At 53.8% G+C, this 16,783-nt stretch overlaps 5 protein-coding genes across 5 annotated transcripts; 2 read left to right on the forward strand and 3 right to left on the reverse strand.

Annotated features, from left to right (window-relative positions):
• Positions 1-3,658: 3,658 nt before the first annotated feature.
• On the forward strand, positions 3,659-5,092 carry PG997_003431 (uncharacterized protein; the record flags this gene model as incomplete). The annotated part of the gene is made up of 1 exon (XM_066807746.1): positions 3,659-5,092. One exon carries the CDS (start codon positions 3,659-3,661, stop codon positions 5,090-5,092), a length of 1,434 nt encoding a protein of 477 aa, XP_066671364.1.
• Positions 5,093-6,035: 943 nt separating this feature from the next.
• PG997_003432 (uncharacterized protein) lies at positions 6,036-6,987 on the reverse strand (the record flags this gene model as incomplete). The annotated part of the gene is made up of 3 exons (XM_066807747.1): positions 6,036-6,173; positions 6,239-6,548; positions 6,650-6,987. 3 exons carry the CDS (start codon positions 6,985-6,987, stop codon positions 6,036-6,038), a joined length of 786 nt encoding a protein of 261 aa, XP_066671365.1.
• Positions 6,988-10,901: 3,914 nt separating this feature from the next.
• PG997_003433 (uncharacterized protein) lies at positions 10,902-11,686 on the reverse strand (the record flags this gene model as incomplete). Its single annotated transcript, XM_066807748.1, has 4 exons — positions 10,902-11,050; positions 11,115-11,248; positions 11,313-11,400; positions 11,512-11,686. The coding sequence occupies 4 exons, from the start codon at positions 11,684-11,686 to the stop codon at positions 10,902-10,904; spliced, it is 546 nt and encodes a 181-aa protein (XP_066671366.1).
• Positions 11,687-12,541: 855 nt separating this feature from the next.
• Positions 12,542-14,946, forward strand: PG997_003434 (uncharacterized protein; the record flags this gene model as incomplete). The annotated part of the gene is made up of 2 exons (XM_066807749.1): positions 12,542-12,554; positions 12,611-14,946. The coding sequence occupies 2 exons, from the start codon at positions 12,542-12,544 to the stop codon at positions 14,944-14,946; spliced, it is 2,349 nt and encodes a 782-aa protein (XP_066671367.1).
• A 287-nt stretch (positions 14,947-15,233) lies between these two features.
• On the reverse strand, positions 15,234-16,037 carry PG997_003435 (uncharacterized protein; the record flags this gene model as incomplete). Its single annotated transcript, XM_066807750.1, has 1 exon — positions 15,234-16,037. The coding sequence occupies one exon, from the start codon at positions 16,035-16,037 to the stop codon at positions 15,234-15,236; it is 804 nt and encodes a 267-aa protein (XP_066671368.1).
• Between the last annotated feature and the right edge of the window lie 746 nt (positions 16,038-16,783).

Below are 16,783 nucleotides of genomic sequence, written 5' to 3' on the forward strand. Positions count from 1 at the left end.
CAACTAACGGCGGCCCCCCCTTTCCCTATGCTGTGTGCCAAAAACGGATAGACTGATGAGGGAAATCATTTCCATAGGGCTGCCAGAGGAAAAGGTCCAAATATCAAGGTCAGAAAACGCAATGAGTTGTTGCTTTTCATGCTTCATCAGGCACCACTAGCGTGAATGACGGACACAGACACATGAGTCGTACCCTCTTGAATATAATGGAGAGCTGGGCGGTTGGGGAGTTGTCATTTTCGATGACGAAGACATGTTTACTAATCATCATATATCATCGGCCATATACAGTCTCAGCTGGGCAAGCAGGAGAGATTGACCGCCCTTACTTGGGCGCCCGGATTAGTAGCGCAAACCACGTTGAGAACATATCATTGAATCATACCAAAGGCGAAAGATGTGTTCCGCTAGGCCGGGCCACTCAGATACTGCCATGATGTAAGATACGTCTCGCAAATATATCCAAGTTGGGACTCGAGTCATACAGCCTTCGTTGCCTTGGAAAATGTTCGTCATAAGTCATACATGCACTGGGGGCCCGAAAGGGCACGACGGTGCTGATCCCTTGCTCGGCTCACCAAGTTTCAGGGCCGAGAAGTGCTGTAACCGATTCATTAGCAGATCGAAATATAGGGGGAGTATCAGTGGAACAGGCAAAGCAGACGACATGTACTCACCCGTATGTTTCCCCCAAGGCCGCCCCAGGCGCGGAACCCCTGGTCGCCACGGCGTGGGATTGCCGCCTCCCGCTGCTGCTGTACGGTGAATCGGAGACGATCCTTTCGAAAAGGGAACCCTGCATGAGGGAAAGTACCTGATCTATCCCATTTTCCAATTCTATCGTTTCTGTCACCAGCAGGTCACATGCAGCCCTAATGTCTGGCACGGCGCTGGGACAACGACCAACGCATAACTGCCTACATGTATACCTGCATACTCACCTACATGAATAGCACGGCACATCCATCTCTCTGGGCGGTGATTGCATGTACGCTTTGGCTTTAGCCTAAGTATGATTGGTCGTTTGTTTGTTACGACTCGAGAGAGAAACTCGTCGCGTCGAGTGCCGGCGACATATGTGAGACTCTGTAGCGCAATCACGTAGATATGATGAAACTAGTTATTCGAGCGTTCCTGAGCTCCATGTGTCACGGTTCGGATGCATCCGCGAGCCACCGGAGTCTCCATCCAGTGCGGCGTGGACTAAATGCCAGAACCAAGAAGACGGCGGGAGAGGAACGAGAGGGGGAACCGGGTTTGAGAGTTGAGGAAGAAGGGACAAAAAAAGTCAATGCGGCCTCACTCACGATCGCACGTGCAGTGCAGAGAGAGGCATAGTTGGATAACCAAGAAACCGTTGACTGCGCCGCAAACCATCTCATTCTAATCCTTTTCTTTCTGATATCAGTATCGTATCCCTGTGAGTGCCCAGGCCGAGCAGTCCGATAGATAGACAGACCGCTGCTTCTTCCCGTTTTCCTCGTCACTGCAGGTGCGTACAAATACGTACATAACCGAAAATAACTAAGTGCAGGGGCTGCCCACCAAATGGCACGTGCAGGAGGGCATCCACGAGCATCCACGAGCATCTTGGTCGTGAGGCGCCAGAGGCTGGTTACATCGAGTCGCTAGACTTGTGTCGACCCTGGTCGTGATAGCGCCACTTCATTGGATGCCGGATGTCATCCGTGGCCCGGCTGGCGAAGCCGTGCGTGCCGCGGAGGAGAGAAAGACGCTAGGAGGGAGTGAGAAAAGAGTGTGCGAAGGAGTAAGAAGAAAAAAAAAAAAAGGCGAAGCAGTGTTTGTGTGATTGTATGGAATGCTGATCACCCACGATCCCCCTTGCGTTTGAACTCAATATGGAGCTACGGAAACCGGGGTGGCTCGGTGTGTGCTCGCTGGCGGCGGCTCTTTCATCTAAATGCTGGTCGGGCAGTTGGATTGGGAGTGCGCATCAATGTAACTGAGCAGATGGGCAGACAAGAAGAAAAAGAAACGAGATGGAAGAAAAAGCAACATTCCGTGACTCCCAGGTCTCCAAATACCCTGGTCCCATTGCCCAAAAGCCACCTTCGTAGCCGAGACACCAGGAACCTACCAACCAGAGCAGCAGCAACAGCAGCAACAGCAGCAGCAGCAGCAACCTACCAAGACGACCCAAGCCCCTCCCCCTGCCACAGTGGCCTCGCCCACCTCGAATGGCACACGCTTGCAGATCATATCATCAAACTTGGCCACCAACAAAGACACACAAACATGCAATGTGCGGCCATGGCCCGAACCATCAGCCAGACTGTGCCCCTACCATTCTACCTTTTCCCCTACCGACAGATAAGGTAGGTCTCTAGCTCTCTAGGTCTCTAGGTCTCTCGGCCACGGACCCAGGGCCTAGCAACTATTGCTACTGCAAGTATGTATGCAATCCACCCCGTCGCCTGCCGCTAATCCCAATGGAAACGAAGCCGATGAACAGGAAATCGAACACGCGGGGCCCCGGTGGAAATAGACAGGCACCAGCACAAGACCGACGGCGATTGCGCACCTCGCACTGCACGCACTGCGAGTGCTGCAAGTACTGCACACCCACGGACGGCCCAGAAGAAAAAGAAGAAGAAAAAGGACGAAACGACGGAACTGGGCAAAGGGCGACCCCAGCCTGGAAGCATCCCGGGCCCTAAGGCGGCTGAAGATGGGCCCAGCATGAGGTTGCAGCAAACCACAGACGGCGCAAACCCGCCCTCCGATCTGTGTCCTGTCATATTGCCATGCCCACTGCCTGCGCACGCACTGTAGCATAGTGTAGGATAGCTACGTGGAATGACGGAACTGTATCTGCACCTCGCCCGTTCGGGTAGACGCGACCAGCCCAACGTTGCGGGCTCCGCCAAGCCACCTGAGCAGGTGCTGCTGCTGCTGCTGCTGCTGCTGCTGCTATCTCCATGCCATGGCCGCCCTTCTCCATGGGCTCGGCATGCAATGCGCTCCTCGAATACTCGGTGTGCGCTCGACAGCACAGCACACCACAGCACCGCGCCTTCGCATTGGGCCGGCCGCCGCAAATATCGATACATTGTCTTCTCCTCCCTGAAACACGCTGGCTACTTCGGCCGTCGTTTATTGCGAAGCTGGGTCCCAAAGGTTTCTCCTTTCACCTCCTCTCCCTCTCCCTCCCTCTATTTTCTCTCTGTCCACATCCCAGACCAGGGCTCACCACCGGGTCAAGATACCGCAGCGCGGCAGATCATGTGCCGGATCTCTCAGAGGACAAACCTAGGTGCGAGGCTGTTTGCGGCTGGTACGTCACCACTGTTTGACATTCAGTGGCGAGTAAGCAGAGATGATAAGTTTGTTTGGACGCCGGCCACCTCGAGACATGATTTTCTGTCTACACGATAAACCACCGTCTCTCGCCTACACCCTCCAGCACCGCACTATATAATACCTCTCTTGTCCGCCATCAGCACACACCCATACACACCCACACAACCCGCTGTCTGTCAGCAGACATCCCGCCATCATGTTGGACTTTCGAGGCGGAAACCATTCCCAGCAGAACATCATGCGATGTCTTCCGGCCTCAAGGCGCACACAAAACCGGCCTGCATCAACTCAAGGAGACCCTTCTCCCCATCGGAACGGTCGTCAAGATCGGACTCACATGACCTACCCCTCGCCCACGCCAGAGCGCGATGATGTCGAAGGCGGCGAATGGGTGCCGTTATCCATCTGGAACCAGCACGCACCTAGGGTCTACATCTCGGTGGTGCTTTGCTTCCCACACGACGGCCAACCCATTCACAATGCCTGGAGCTATCTCAAGGCACGATTGGCCGGCCTCGCCCGCAAGAGGCCAATCTTTGCCGCCCGGCTTCGCGTCGACCCTAGCTCCGGAGTAATCCACAAGGCACAGGCTCCCCAGGCCGAAATCCCACTCGAATGGTCAAGGGGAGGCGAAGGCGAAAGGTACGACGAGATGAAGTCAAAGGGGTTTCCCGCCGAGCTCTTCCTAGGCCCGTCGACGAAGCCATCTGTCAGTTTTGAGAACACGGACAAGCCTATCCCAGCATGCCTCGTTCACGCCCGGTTTGTCCGCGGCGGCCTCTTTCTAGTCTGCAACTTGCAGCATGCAGTGTGCGACGGAGAAACTCTACGCGAGTTTCTCGAGTGTTTTGCTGCCGAGACAAGAGGTGACATGTTGCGTGGACCCTCGAGCCCAACCTTTCCCAATCTCGCCCACCAACAAATAACGTCGAGCGAGGGTTTCCGGGACCTCGTGGCCAGGTGCCCCGAATACACCACGTTGCCAGGCAAGACCGGTCCCACGCAGCCGAGTTTTCTTGAGAGCGTAACTCCATTACAGCAAATCGACAAAGTCGGCAAGATCTTCACATTCTCCGACGAACGTATCAAGGAGCTTCAACGGCGCACCTGCCCGGAGCCGAGCGACAACGAGGTGTCTTCAACTTACGCTTGTCTAGCAGCCCTAGCATTTACTCATATTGTCAGGGCTCGCACAGGAACTGAAGAGTATATAGGTTCGACCGAAGAGAGGGACATCGCGACGCTCTGGAACTCGGTCAACTGGAAATACCGGGCCTTAATTGATCAGACCAAGGACTACCTCGGAAATGCCACGTTTCCGACCTTTGCCACCGTGCCCACCGCGAGGCTGATGGAGGCGACAGAGGACAAGGACGCCGCGCAACTGGCCGATATCATCCCGGCGATTACGCAATCAATCGATGCGATCGATGACAAGTATGTGGAACAGCGGCTGGCGATGCTTGCGGCTTGCCCAGACCCTCGACTGGTAGGCGTCAACTCGGATCCGAGGCAGTCCAACTACTTGGCTTTCAACACATGGCGGCACTTTGGAGCCGATGCCGAGTGGAAAATCCCCGGAGTCACTGTCATGAAGCCGGATGCGATCAGGAGGGGCCTGCCGACGTGGACCTTGAACACCGCTCTCATCCTCCCTGCCGCGGCATCATCGAAGAGCCAGGAGCTTTTCGTGTGCCTGTCCCGGGCGGCCATGGACCGTCTATGTGCAGACCAAACCTGGCTGTCGTGGGTTGATCGTATCATAGGTTAGCGATTCTTCCTTTCACGGTTATCCGAAATCACCACTCCCGCCCCGCCCCCAAAGGACTTGCAGTGTTTATTTTAGTATTATTATTTTTTCCTTGTTGACGACATGATGTTTATTTTCCTCTATTTTCCTATACCTATATTGATACCACACACAATACGGGGAGAAGAAAAAAAACCTGGAGGGCCGCCAATCGATTGGCATTGGACCTTCTCCTCAATGGCGGGACTGCTGGCCTTCTCTGCTCACTATGTATGATGATGGCCCGGCGACCGTTTCAAAAAATGTTACGACTATCCACACCAAATGTACTTATCAGAAGAGACCTGTTGCTCGAGCAAAGAATTGAAAGATGAGCCAATAATGATCTGCTGTGGGCCTACTCGCTTGCTTTCCCAGACTGATAGCGTAAACTTCCTTGTCGTGCGGTACCGTTCGGAAGTGTTCTCTGGGCCATCCAAAAGGGATGAAGGACGAATGCGTCTGTGCTTCATTTACAACCTCGATATATTCCCACTGGCTCCGACTCGCTTCCCGCAAGTCCGTGTCACGGGTATAGAAAATAACAAGCGAGATATCGTTTACTGTCTGGATGAGGATTCGAGGTCATTGGAGTACTGTGTGACAGCTGAACTGATCTGCACTCTTCATAGGGAGACGAAACACAGTACGATATTTGAGAGACGTTGATTTTTTGATTATTTATCAGCTGCGTGCCAAACCCTCCCAGGGAATCATTTGGTCCTTTTTGTCGTAGTTTGTCGTAGGTATTATACACATACAGTCGTCATGAGTGGAAACTTATACAAGAGATTTTTCTTTTCCTCCTTCCATCCTACACCCGCACACACGGCTCTTGTCGCCAGATTTTGCGTGCTCGCCGTCCCAGTTCTGCTTTGATCATACACCATTACCATACTCGATACTTGTTCTCGCGGGACCTGATTTAAGCGTCGATGAAGGACTTGACCTCCTTCAACCAGGCCTGGTACTCGCGCTGCTCCTTGGTGTCCATGTAGTCGGGCACGAAGACGGCGAGGGCCTGGGTGACGCCGCGCTCCTCGAGGTAGCGCTCCATGAGGATCTGGAGGTCCTCGTCGAGGCTGCCGAAGGGGGGCCGGGGTAGGTGTCCTGGGCGGTGTGGCTGACCTCGGCGGTCTCGCTGTGGGCGAGCTTGGCGTCCTTGAAGTAGTAGAAGTTCTCGACCATGATCTGGCCGTTCTGGGCGACGGCCTCGATGTTGAGGGCGCCCTTGCCGTCCTTCTCGATGACGACGTTGAGGCGGCAGGGGACGGCGGGCTCGTCCTCCTCGCCCTCGAGACCCTCCTCGCCCTCGGCCTCGGCCTCGGCGGAGCGCTGGCCGCCCTCGGCGTCCTCGTCGGTCAGGGCGCTGTCCTCGTTGTAGATATCATCGGGCTCGTAGTTGGCGAGGTCAGAGATAGAGAAGCTGACGGTGATGCTGGGTGCGGGGCACATGGGTTAGCTAAGAGAAAAGAAGAGTGCTATCTGGAGAGGATCAATGGCTTACTTCTCGTTGCCGAACTTGCGCTTGAGGACGACGTCCTCCTTGCCGGGGTGTCGACCAGCTCGAAGGAGCTGTTGTCGAGGAAGTCCTGGATGCTGGCGGGCAGCTGCTCGTTCTCCTTCATCTCGGTCTCGAACTGCAGCTCGCTGTCGAGCTTGAGCGACAGCTCCTCGTCGACCTCGCCGGCGGGGGCTGTGCGGAACTGCGTCGTGGAGAAGCTCGAGGCGAACTGGGAGGAGCGCACGGGAGCGCACGCGGTGGTGGCCTTCAGCAGAGCGCTGGAGCGGGCGACGGTGGATTGCCTCAGAGCGGCGGAGCTGAGGCGGCTGATGGAGCGGGGCGCGGAGCGCGCGACGGCTCTCATGGACATCATCTTGGCGGTTGCGTGGTAGAAGAAGACGGATGGGGGGGTGAATATGAAGTGGGAGGTTTGGGTGGAAGGAGTGGTACAAGGTGCAATGGCAGGTTTTGGGGGTATCGTGGGAAAAGATGGACGGGATGAGCTTTCTTCCCTTCTTCCAATGATGCAGCTTTCCGACGAGCTCCATGGAAATTTTTGGCGCCCGCTAGCCCAGAACGAAGTCCCTTCCCAATCGATTGCGGCACGGGCCACAAGTGCTGCTGTTTGCGGACTAGTGGCAGCTGATTATATCGCCCGAGTTCAACGTTCAGAAGTACGTACCTCGATTGGCACTTAGACAACGAGGGCTCCTAACAGCCCTATCAATATCTCGTCAGTGCCCAAGTTATGGATGGTTTGTAAGTATTTATGACCGGTGCGGGAACCATTCGAGACTCGCAGGTAAAAAGAAAGAGAAACGCCAAAAAGTTGTTGCGACGCGAGCAGGATTCGAACCTGCGCTCCCGAAGGAAATTGATATCGCCAGTTCGAGTCAATCACGTTAACCACTCCGTCATCGCGCCCTGTTGCTTATGGATTTCCCCAGTGGTTCTGCTGATTTTGCTTGGTACGGCCTCATATCTCAACAACACCGGTAATCGATTTAGGTAAACCCATATTCCATAGACCGCAGTTGGAATTTTGGATACCATTTCGCAACTGCCACAGGCATAAGAGTTTATGCAGAATGATCGACTGAATAGCATTGCCATTGAGTCGGAGGTGAAGACACATCTATGCAATGATTCGTGAATATGTACTCGGCCTATCATAGCGTACTTACATTTCTTCCCTTAGCAAACTTTCTGCCGGTGTTGATATGGAGTGTGGGTCGAGGCAGAGACAAGTATTCTGCAAATACTCAGATGGGAGGTGGATAAAGGCCACAACGTGAAAGTAATCGACATGGCTATTGGATCCCAAGTTGCTCGTCGTCGTATCAAAATCATGTGTGATATACCAATAAATCGGAAAGTGTGTGTGTGCACGAAGCAGAGGACAACACATTGATGATTACACTGCAAAGCAACATGCATACCAACTACATGTATATGGAAGATCAAAACATCACTAACACAGAGATCGGAGTATAACGCAGCTTGAAATGACGCGCCTTGCCAGTGTACGTACGAGGAGCTGTATCTATTTGTCTCCTGGTTATATGCCTCGCCAGCTCAACACACGGAGGCTGATGGGTTTCTGTCGAGGAAAGTTATACCCATAGACAACTTGCTTCTTCTGGTTGCCGTTCTAGCAGAACAAGTTTTCCGGATATATATTGAAGAGAAGAAAAAAGCAGAACGGCACTCTAGCAAGTGCAGTAAAAAATTCCATTATCATCAAGCACTACTATATACAGTTATCATTGGTGGATATGACCATCCTTACACAGATAATTAGCATACTATTAGCCTAATTTTGCCCACACAACACCATCATGCTTAGCTACCAGAGCACCGGAAAAAACTACTGCTTGCGATCTCTACGTGCATACGACTCACCCGCGGAACCAGTTACTCTGAGGCATAGCGGTCCAGACCTATACAGTTGGGTGGGAGTGGACGACAGCCATCTGTCCCACGGGAGCAGCAGACTCTATAGTCGTCAAGCGGTGTAACGTAGCCACGTGCGGGAACGCACGCCGGGATGCCAGACCGTCTCACACATCGCGCTTTCTGCTGCGGTACCATCTGGTCTATGTAATATGGCTGGCCGACTTCTCCGCTTATGGATCCCCCGCCGTTATGCCGATCTGCCGTGGGCCGAACATGGCGGTTATGTGCAGGATTCGTGGATGGTAACATATAGCGAGGAACGGGGTTCTGGAGAATATGGTCGTCCTACTTGGCTTTGGGCATTGGTATCGATCGATCTCTGATGGAGTTCCGAGGCGGAGATCCGTGGATCGAGAGTGGCTCAACAGGTCCCTTGGCCAAGGCTGGCAGTTTCTTTCTTTTCTCTTTCATTCGATTGTCAGATCTGTTGCTATTATGATTAGTTCGTGGCCTTCTACCATTGTAATATTTGCTGCTCGGCCTGGAGCTCGCCCGTACTTGAAATAGCAAGGTAAGCGTCAGTGATCAGTAATCACAGAGCCTTGCCTCCAAATGTCATCACGTGCAAAACACCGAAATTTCATGACGAATAATATCGATAGAATGTGGCATGAAGACCGCCCTGCCGCCGTGGAAAATCAATGGCTGGACACCGAGAGCAAAAAAACGCCATATAGACATAAAGACCACCCAAATCTTAACGTCCCTAGCCCCTGAACGTCGTATCGTGAAATCACAACAGGGATACACGTTGCCCAGTCTCAGACTGCTGGCGGTGTATGTGTCCCGACAGACCCAATGGCTATCTCATCCCACTGTACATGACCGGTGCTATCGGGTATTCTCTACATTGCCAGCAGTGCTGGGGCGTGCTCTTGGTTTCGCTGCCAATGCCCCGTCCGCAGCTCCCGAACACGCCACTGCGTCTGGCGTGGGAGCAGTGCTTCTCCGAGATCAGGACTGTGTCCTCGTGCTTGCAGACGAGGCAGACTCTCGAATGGGTGATGTACTGGCACATATCTGTCAAATATCAGATCAGATTTGTTTATCATTTGGAAGGCTGTATGCATACTTGGCAGGTTCAGAGTGATGTTGGACAGTTTCAGATTTCGTGTATGCGGTCTTGAAAGTGAGAAGACATATTCAGTGAAGATCGTCATGAGGGGTGGAGCAGATGAGACTCGACTGCTGTTATATACTAGGAGATTTCCTTGCTTTGCCATCTCATCCATGCATGAGATCGACATTCTCCTCTCTCAAGTGTCACCCCTCTTGTAAGATGGGGTTGGTTGGAGGCAGCGCTGAAAGCCAATAGGATTATTCGGAAGAATTGAGGACTAAGTATAGATAGATGCAAGGCAAGTGACCTCTCAAGCCAGCAGCAAACTGCCTAAGTACACACATTACTAGGCTGCGTGGCGGTCCCACCGTGGACGCCGAGGACAACCGGTCGTTTTGCTGCTCCCCAGAGAACATGGCGATGGAATCCGGGCGGTAGTAATCTGCGCATCTAGCCGTGTCTGGGGGCTGATGATGGTTGATCGGGGCTAAGGAAAGCCTTCTTTGTGCCATGTTTCACTTTACTCTTTCTCTTTTCGACCCGACGTTAGCAAGAAGCCGAGCTTATGTATGGGAGACAGCCTTCATGCGGCCGTGGCGGTTGGGGTAAGGCCTCGAGTCCAGGCTGCCGGAGCCGCGGCCTGGGGTCATGATCCGGGGAGAGGGGGGAGGGGGCTGAGGCAGTGCACGCGCGGGTGGCTGCTGATTTCAAATAGACGACCCTTTCGTCCAAACAAACCAAAGGGCGGATGCGGAGAGCCGATCGACAGCAGCCGCAACGCTTAATTCGCGTGCCACGGCAGGACGTCCTGGGGCGAGACCCCATGGCAGAGGCCGGGTTCATGTTGCGCCCCGTGCAAGCAACGAAAATGCCTACATACGCCACGCAGCGTCAAGGTGAAGACGACATGCGAGGAGGGGAGGGTAATCGGTATGCTGTGACCCAAATGCAGCGTTGTTATCGTCCCTTATCCGCCCTATGACGTTGCCGCGACTGATGAGAAGGAATAGGTGGTGGCCGTGATAGCACATGCTTCTCACATATATGTATGTATATGTATGTGTATGTACCTAGCCGCTGCCAACGAATCATCATGGGGAATTGACAAAAAACCGTCTTAACCTGTCTCAGAAACGCCCTACGCCGAATGCAACAGCCCAAATGTTGGTGATGGATTGGAAAGATCAGCCGACGCAACATCAAAGTCGGCAAATAAAAAAGTGCGAGCCTGGTCTCATGAGCAAAACGAGACTGCATTCCCGAGGTTCTCCTTAATGGTCTCCTTTCGGCGGGAAGGTTGACGGCTTGACTGTGCCGCCCTCCGCGAGCTTAACCCACTTGAGGTTGGTCAGGTATGACCACGATCCCTCGAATCGATCCAGTAGCATCACATTCTCCTCCGTGGTCAACTCGGGGAGTACTGTCAGTCGGTCAGCCGGGTTTGAAAAGAAGGGGAGCATGGCATCAAGTCGTGTGTAACGCACAGAATCCGTTCTCAAACTCCTTCTGGAGAGTACTGATCTTGACCTTCAAGAGGTCTTCCTTTGTGCTCGCGGGACGACCAGGGCGGCGCGCCTTCTTGAGGTCACTGAGCTCCTCATCGTACTGGTGTACATATCTTGTAGCATAAAGTCAGTAAAGGGGTTCAGAGTTTCAGGGGGCCTCTGGTGGATTCGACTTACGTCTTGACCAGTTCTTCCACAACGGAAAGCTCCAGAGGCTTCAGATCATTTTGCTTGACGGCTTCTTGAAAGAAGGCGGCCCGATCAACTAGATGCGATGAGATACGTCAGCATCATGTGGTCATGAGTGAGGGTGCTCCGTGTGCGCGTGTGAGTGAAAGCAGGGGGCTGGATTGGGTATTGGTGGGGGTGGACGAACGGTATGGCCGATCGGCTTTCCTCCTGGCAGATGCGATTTTGTCGAGTTTGTCGTCTCTGGCTGCGGCGCGGTGGAGTCGCTTGGAGTCCCTGGAAAACTGGTGAATGGCGTCGATTTGGCCCTTCTTCTTGACGATGGCCTTCCTCGCCTTCTCCAATGTAGTCTTCGGCGGCATTTTGAGGTTGAGGGTAGATGGACTGGATGTTCTTCCGGTGATGCAGATTGGAAATCTTTTTTTTCTCTTTCCCTTCTGCCCAGTACCGCCTTGCACATGGATCAAATGGCCATGGTGGGGCACAAACCCATTGATCAATTTTCGGTCGAGCTAGCTGGCTGTCTGTTGGCGCACTGACCTTTGCCTCCCATTGAACCTTACCAGGCAAAGCCAGGTAGGGGCCGAATAGAGTGATTGCAGGGGACCCGTTGCTGTGGTATCCGCCTCTAGGCCTAATTCGGGCTAGTGTGGCTTCCCAATCCTCGCCCGCCCTAGAAGTCGCGGTCAACGCGGTGAGGACGTGGGCTTATCGACCAAGCCAATTTAATAGGCGCGTTGGCAGCATGGCGGCTTCCTCATTTGTCCATCTCATAAGCAGCAACAATCGCCCTTCACACTCACGGCACTGCACTTCACTGCACACCTCGAATCCCCGACCTGCATCCAACGTCCTCCATATTCCAATCCTTCCGCAGTGTGTCTAGTCTGCATTTGGTGTTTGTGCCCTTTCGTCCCCGACTCTTGCTCAAGGCTTGTGAGGCTTGCCACACACCCCTGTGTTTTGGCGTTCGGTGTTTACTTTCGGCGCGTGTGCGGAACGGAATCAAACAAGTCGATTTAGGCCCGGACATCGAAACACTCTGACTGTCACTCCGCTGGGCGTCTTCACCCCAGTCCAACCTCGCTTTGGAATACAATTACCCTTTGCTCTAAAGCTCCAACCGGCTTGATCCGGCCTCAAAGTGGGTAGTTTTTTAATGGCTGTCTGAGGCACTAGAAGATCTTAGTGATATCTCAGCCTTGCTGCTCGACAGCATGGGTATCTCAGGTAATTTCAGGTCGCTCCAGAACCTACATAAATAACATGCTGACATTTGCCCACAGGCCTTCTTCCGCTACTCAAGTCCATTCAAAAGCCCACTGAAATCAAGAAGTACAAGGGTGAGACCTTAGGAGTTGATGGCTATGGCTGGCTACATAGGGGGCCATCTCATGTGCCATCGAGCTCGCAGAAGGCAAACCCACGCGCAAGTTTGTCTACCACCCTCTCCCCGTCCTGGTCACCTGCTGACTCGATTTGCAGATATGTGCATTACGTGATGAACCGTGTCCGTATGCTGCAGCACTTTGGTGTCACTCCTTATATGGTCTTTGATGGCGACTTCCTCCCCAGCAAGGCAGGAGAGGAGGCATCGCGAGCCAAGAGGAGAGAAGAGAGCAGGGCGTCAGGCCTGGCTCTTTTGAAGGCCGGGAAACCCTCACTCGCACACCGTGAGCTTCAGAAGTCCATTGATATCACACCCGAAATGGCTCGTGCCGTCATCGAAGAACTGAAGAAAGTCGGCGTTCCATACGTCGTGGCACCTTACGAAGCCGATCCGCAATTGGTATACCTGGAGCGCCAGGGCATCATCAATGGCATTCTTTCGGAGGACTCTGATTTGTTGGTGTTCGGCGCCAAGCGACTCATCACCAAGCTGGACCAGCATGGTGCCTGTATCGAAATCAACCGCCGGGATTTTGGGGCTTGCCGCGAGATCACTTTGACTGGATGGAGCGATGAACAGTTCAGACACATGGCAATCCTTCACGGCTGCGATTACCTTGAAGGCATCAAGGCTCTCGGCTTGAAGACAGCGTACCGCATGTTGCGGAAGCACAAAACACCCGAAAAGGTTGTGAAGATGCTCCAATTCGATGGCAAATATCGCATCCCGGCCGATTACCTTCAACTTTTCCACCAGGCCGAATTGACCTTCCTCTACCAGCGCGTCTACTGCCCCAGAGCTAAGGCGTTGGTACATTTCACCACTCCTCCGTCAGACATTGACACCAGTGCAATGGCATTCATTGGTGGTCCCGTGGAACCGGAAATGGCCCGGCGCATTGCCGATGGCTGCGTCAATCCGATGACGAAAGCAGAAATCATTGTTGCAGTACAGTCGCCTGATGCGCGGAAGCGCCGGGCTTCGTCAATCGTCGGCCCTCGACCTCAGGCACCTCGCCTGGGCTCGCAAACCACGCCCGCTCCGCAGCCCGCGGCCAAACCCATAGATTCCTATTTCAATGGGCACAGCCGTATACCCCTGGGCAACATGGACACAAACTGTTTCTCGATAGACACCCAGCGGACCGCCTCATTGACGAACAACGGACAGCGCCCCATTGTCTTTCCTTTGCCGCGGCCTTATATCGAAGACGAAGCATTACCGCCGTCGCAGCCACTGCGTCCATATACGAACCAGCCTGTTAATTCCAGATCCCAAGTGCTCCGGCGCCGCACCGAACCTGTCTCGAACCTCTTGCTCAACGATGGTGCCACGCTGGGGTCAACTTCACGCCGCGAAACTGTGAACATCGCCAGAGTTGCAGAGGGTCAATCTTCGACAAGGCTTACAGCCTCTGCGCGACCACCTAAGAAGACCAGACTGTGTGATGACGTCGAAGCTGTGAGCACCAAAGAACGGAGCAAGTTCTTCCCAGCTCCCAAGAAGGAAAGCAAGAGGCGAAACAGCAGCTATTTGATGTCGGATGACTCGGTGGAGGAGGCCATGAATGAACTTCCCGATATCGGTAGCTGGCACTCTGCCAAATCAAACAAGGGGATCATGGTCTTCAAGGAGAACTCTGACAAGGACGATCTTACTATCTCTAAGGATGACAACAAAAAGGATGTGCGAAATAACGCACCCGCTCCGAATACCGGGAAATTGCCCTCGGCAACACCATTGAGAGCCGCCATCAGTCGCTTCACCTTCGACCAATCCCAACAGAGCAGCCGCCCTACACCGGCATCGGCGTCCTCGAGCTCCTCGACTTCCTCAACGCCAATGTCCTCCATGACGTCGAGCACCATGCCTTCTACCAACAAATCGACTCCTGCCACTCCTCTTATGACGCCCCTGCAACGAATTGGGTCCCAGGCTCTGAACCGGGCAAAAGGTCCAGCTACACCCAGCTTTACAGCACCGCGACCGGCGAAACGACCCAGTAAAGCACGCAAGAGTCTTGAAAACCTTCCTGTCAATGCTTCATTCGTACCCCTACCCCCAGTTGACTTGGAGGAAGTCGAGTCTCTACACCAGACTGGAGGAAGCGAGGACATGATCATCCCAGACAGCGAGAACGACGAGGCGGATAATGACTTGGTGGGACAGGAGAACATGGGCAAGATCACAGGTCGGCGAACCGTTGACTTGTCGAGATTCTTGTATTCTTGATTTCTTTTCGGTTTTGATTTGAGAGTAGCGACATTCTATAGCAAGCAAGCATTTGGCGGGAGTTCGGTGTGTGGAATATATGTACATGATTATGATATGCATAGTCTAGGAGTTTGTGGTTTTGGGTTCACATGGGGCATGGGCTGTTTGCTTATTCCTGTATTTGACCGCCTGCCCATGGGGCATTGTTAGGCGCGTCAAACGAGCTTGTTAGAGAAGCCAGTAGCTTCAGTTTTGTCATGTAGTATATGGCTATACCCTAGGGTTTTCCAGAATTGCCCAATGGGCTATTGAAGGTCTTTCCACCTCCACACGCTCCATTCATGCAATGGCTCATCGTCTAGCCCCTCGAAATCCGCGTACTCTTGGCCTTCTTGGGCGACCTCTAAGCCCCGTTCTTCCATCAAGCGCCAGAACTCGCGCAACGGCTCTAGGTAACAGACACGCTGTGGCCAGCAGGTTATAGCTCTGGCGTCTTTGCTACGAGACAGACAAGTCGCAATGGTGCGGGTTAGGAGCTCCGGGTGGTCCTCGGTGTACATGGTATCGGCCGCCATGACAATGGGGAACTTGTTATCTTCCGTGATGCCGACCTTGACCTCGGAGGACGAGGCGGGATCGTAGATGAAGAGATCCGAGGGGGCGTTCCAGTCCAGGGTGCCACAACCAGCGCCGGCGCCTTGGGCTTGGAAGAGGGATGAGTTGGCGTCAATGTTGGCCTGCAGCCCAGGCACTATCGTGGGCAGGTCCGTTAGCAAGGCACGTGAGCCCCATATGCAGGCCGCGCTCAGGCCTGTGAGACCTGTACCAGCGCCCAGTTCCAGGATCTTGTAGCCATGGTGGGTAGCAGTTTTGGTTTCCTGGGGAGCGTCGGCGCGCAGCTGGTCCAGAGGGATGTCCAGCTTGTGCAGGGTATTCGAGATGACCACGGACGAGGACCACGTGGTCAGGGTCAGGTTCTCAGCCCGACAGGCCGTCTCGACGATGACCAAGGGGATCTTGGTTGAGGCGGACTGGGAGATTTCATAAGTGGACCTATGCTCGACCAGCTCCGAGGAGAAGGGAACTTGTTCTACTGCGATGCTGCCCATCCTCTTCTTTATTTTGGCGAGATTGGCGGGTGCAACCTCTGAGGCCGGCCGAAGGGGGTTTAGTAATTTGTGCAAGGTTGAAAATCCCTTCTTCGGGGAGGTCTGTCTGGGTGCATATGCTGGCCGCTGTCTGGTCTGGAGGCGTACAACTTTTTTTTTCACGTGGTGGGGGGGGTAGATAAAATCCGATCACAGGCTAACAGGCGCTGGAGAGCAGAGGGGGAAAACGGGAAAATTAGCGACAATAGCGGGACCGGGCTGCTACGAACAAGCCAATTAGAACGAGGGCTAGAATACCCCGGATTGCCATCATATGTTCTAGCGCACCCATTTCCCATTCTCCCCATGCTGCCATGGTCACGGAATTCCCAAGATGGCACCACGCACTAGAAGGTTGAACCACACGACGAGGCGGCCATCTTTCCCAATCGATACCACCTCGAAACGTAGTACCACTACTGCCGCCCTACTAGCGAGAATACGGATCCCACCTCATGCCGCGCCCCTGCCTGCATGTTTCTGTCCGTACACTCTGAGAAGTGAGAACATTTGCATGCCCAGAGCCTGGAGCAGGTGAACGGAGTTACGGAGGAACGCAGTTATTCCCTTGGGAGATTTAGGACCGACGTGGAAAGCAGAGAGGTAGGCAAGCAAGTCCAAATAGTAGATAACGGAAACCTCGGGAGGCGTCTCCTTGCTGCTCATCGTCTTCCCCCGTCTGGTCCGTTTGGATTTCTTGGCCAGGG

This window comes from Apiospora hydei (genome assembly GCF_038363865.1).
Source record: "Apiospora hydei strain CBS 114990 chromosome Unknown utg000004l_segment0_segment0, whole genome shotgun sequence".
NCBI classification, from domain to species: Eukaryota; Fungi; Ascomycota; class Sordariomycetes; order Amphisphaeriales; family Apiosporaceae; genus Apiospora; species Apiospora hydei.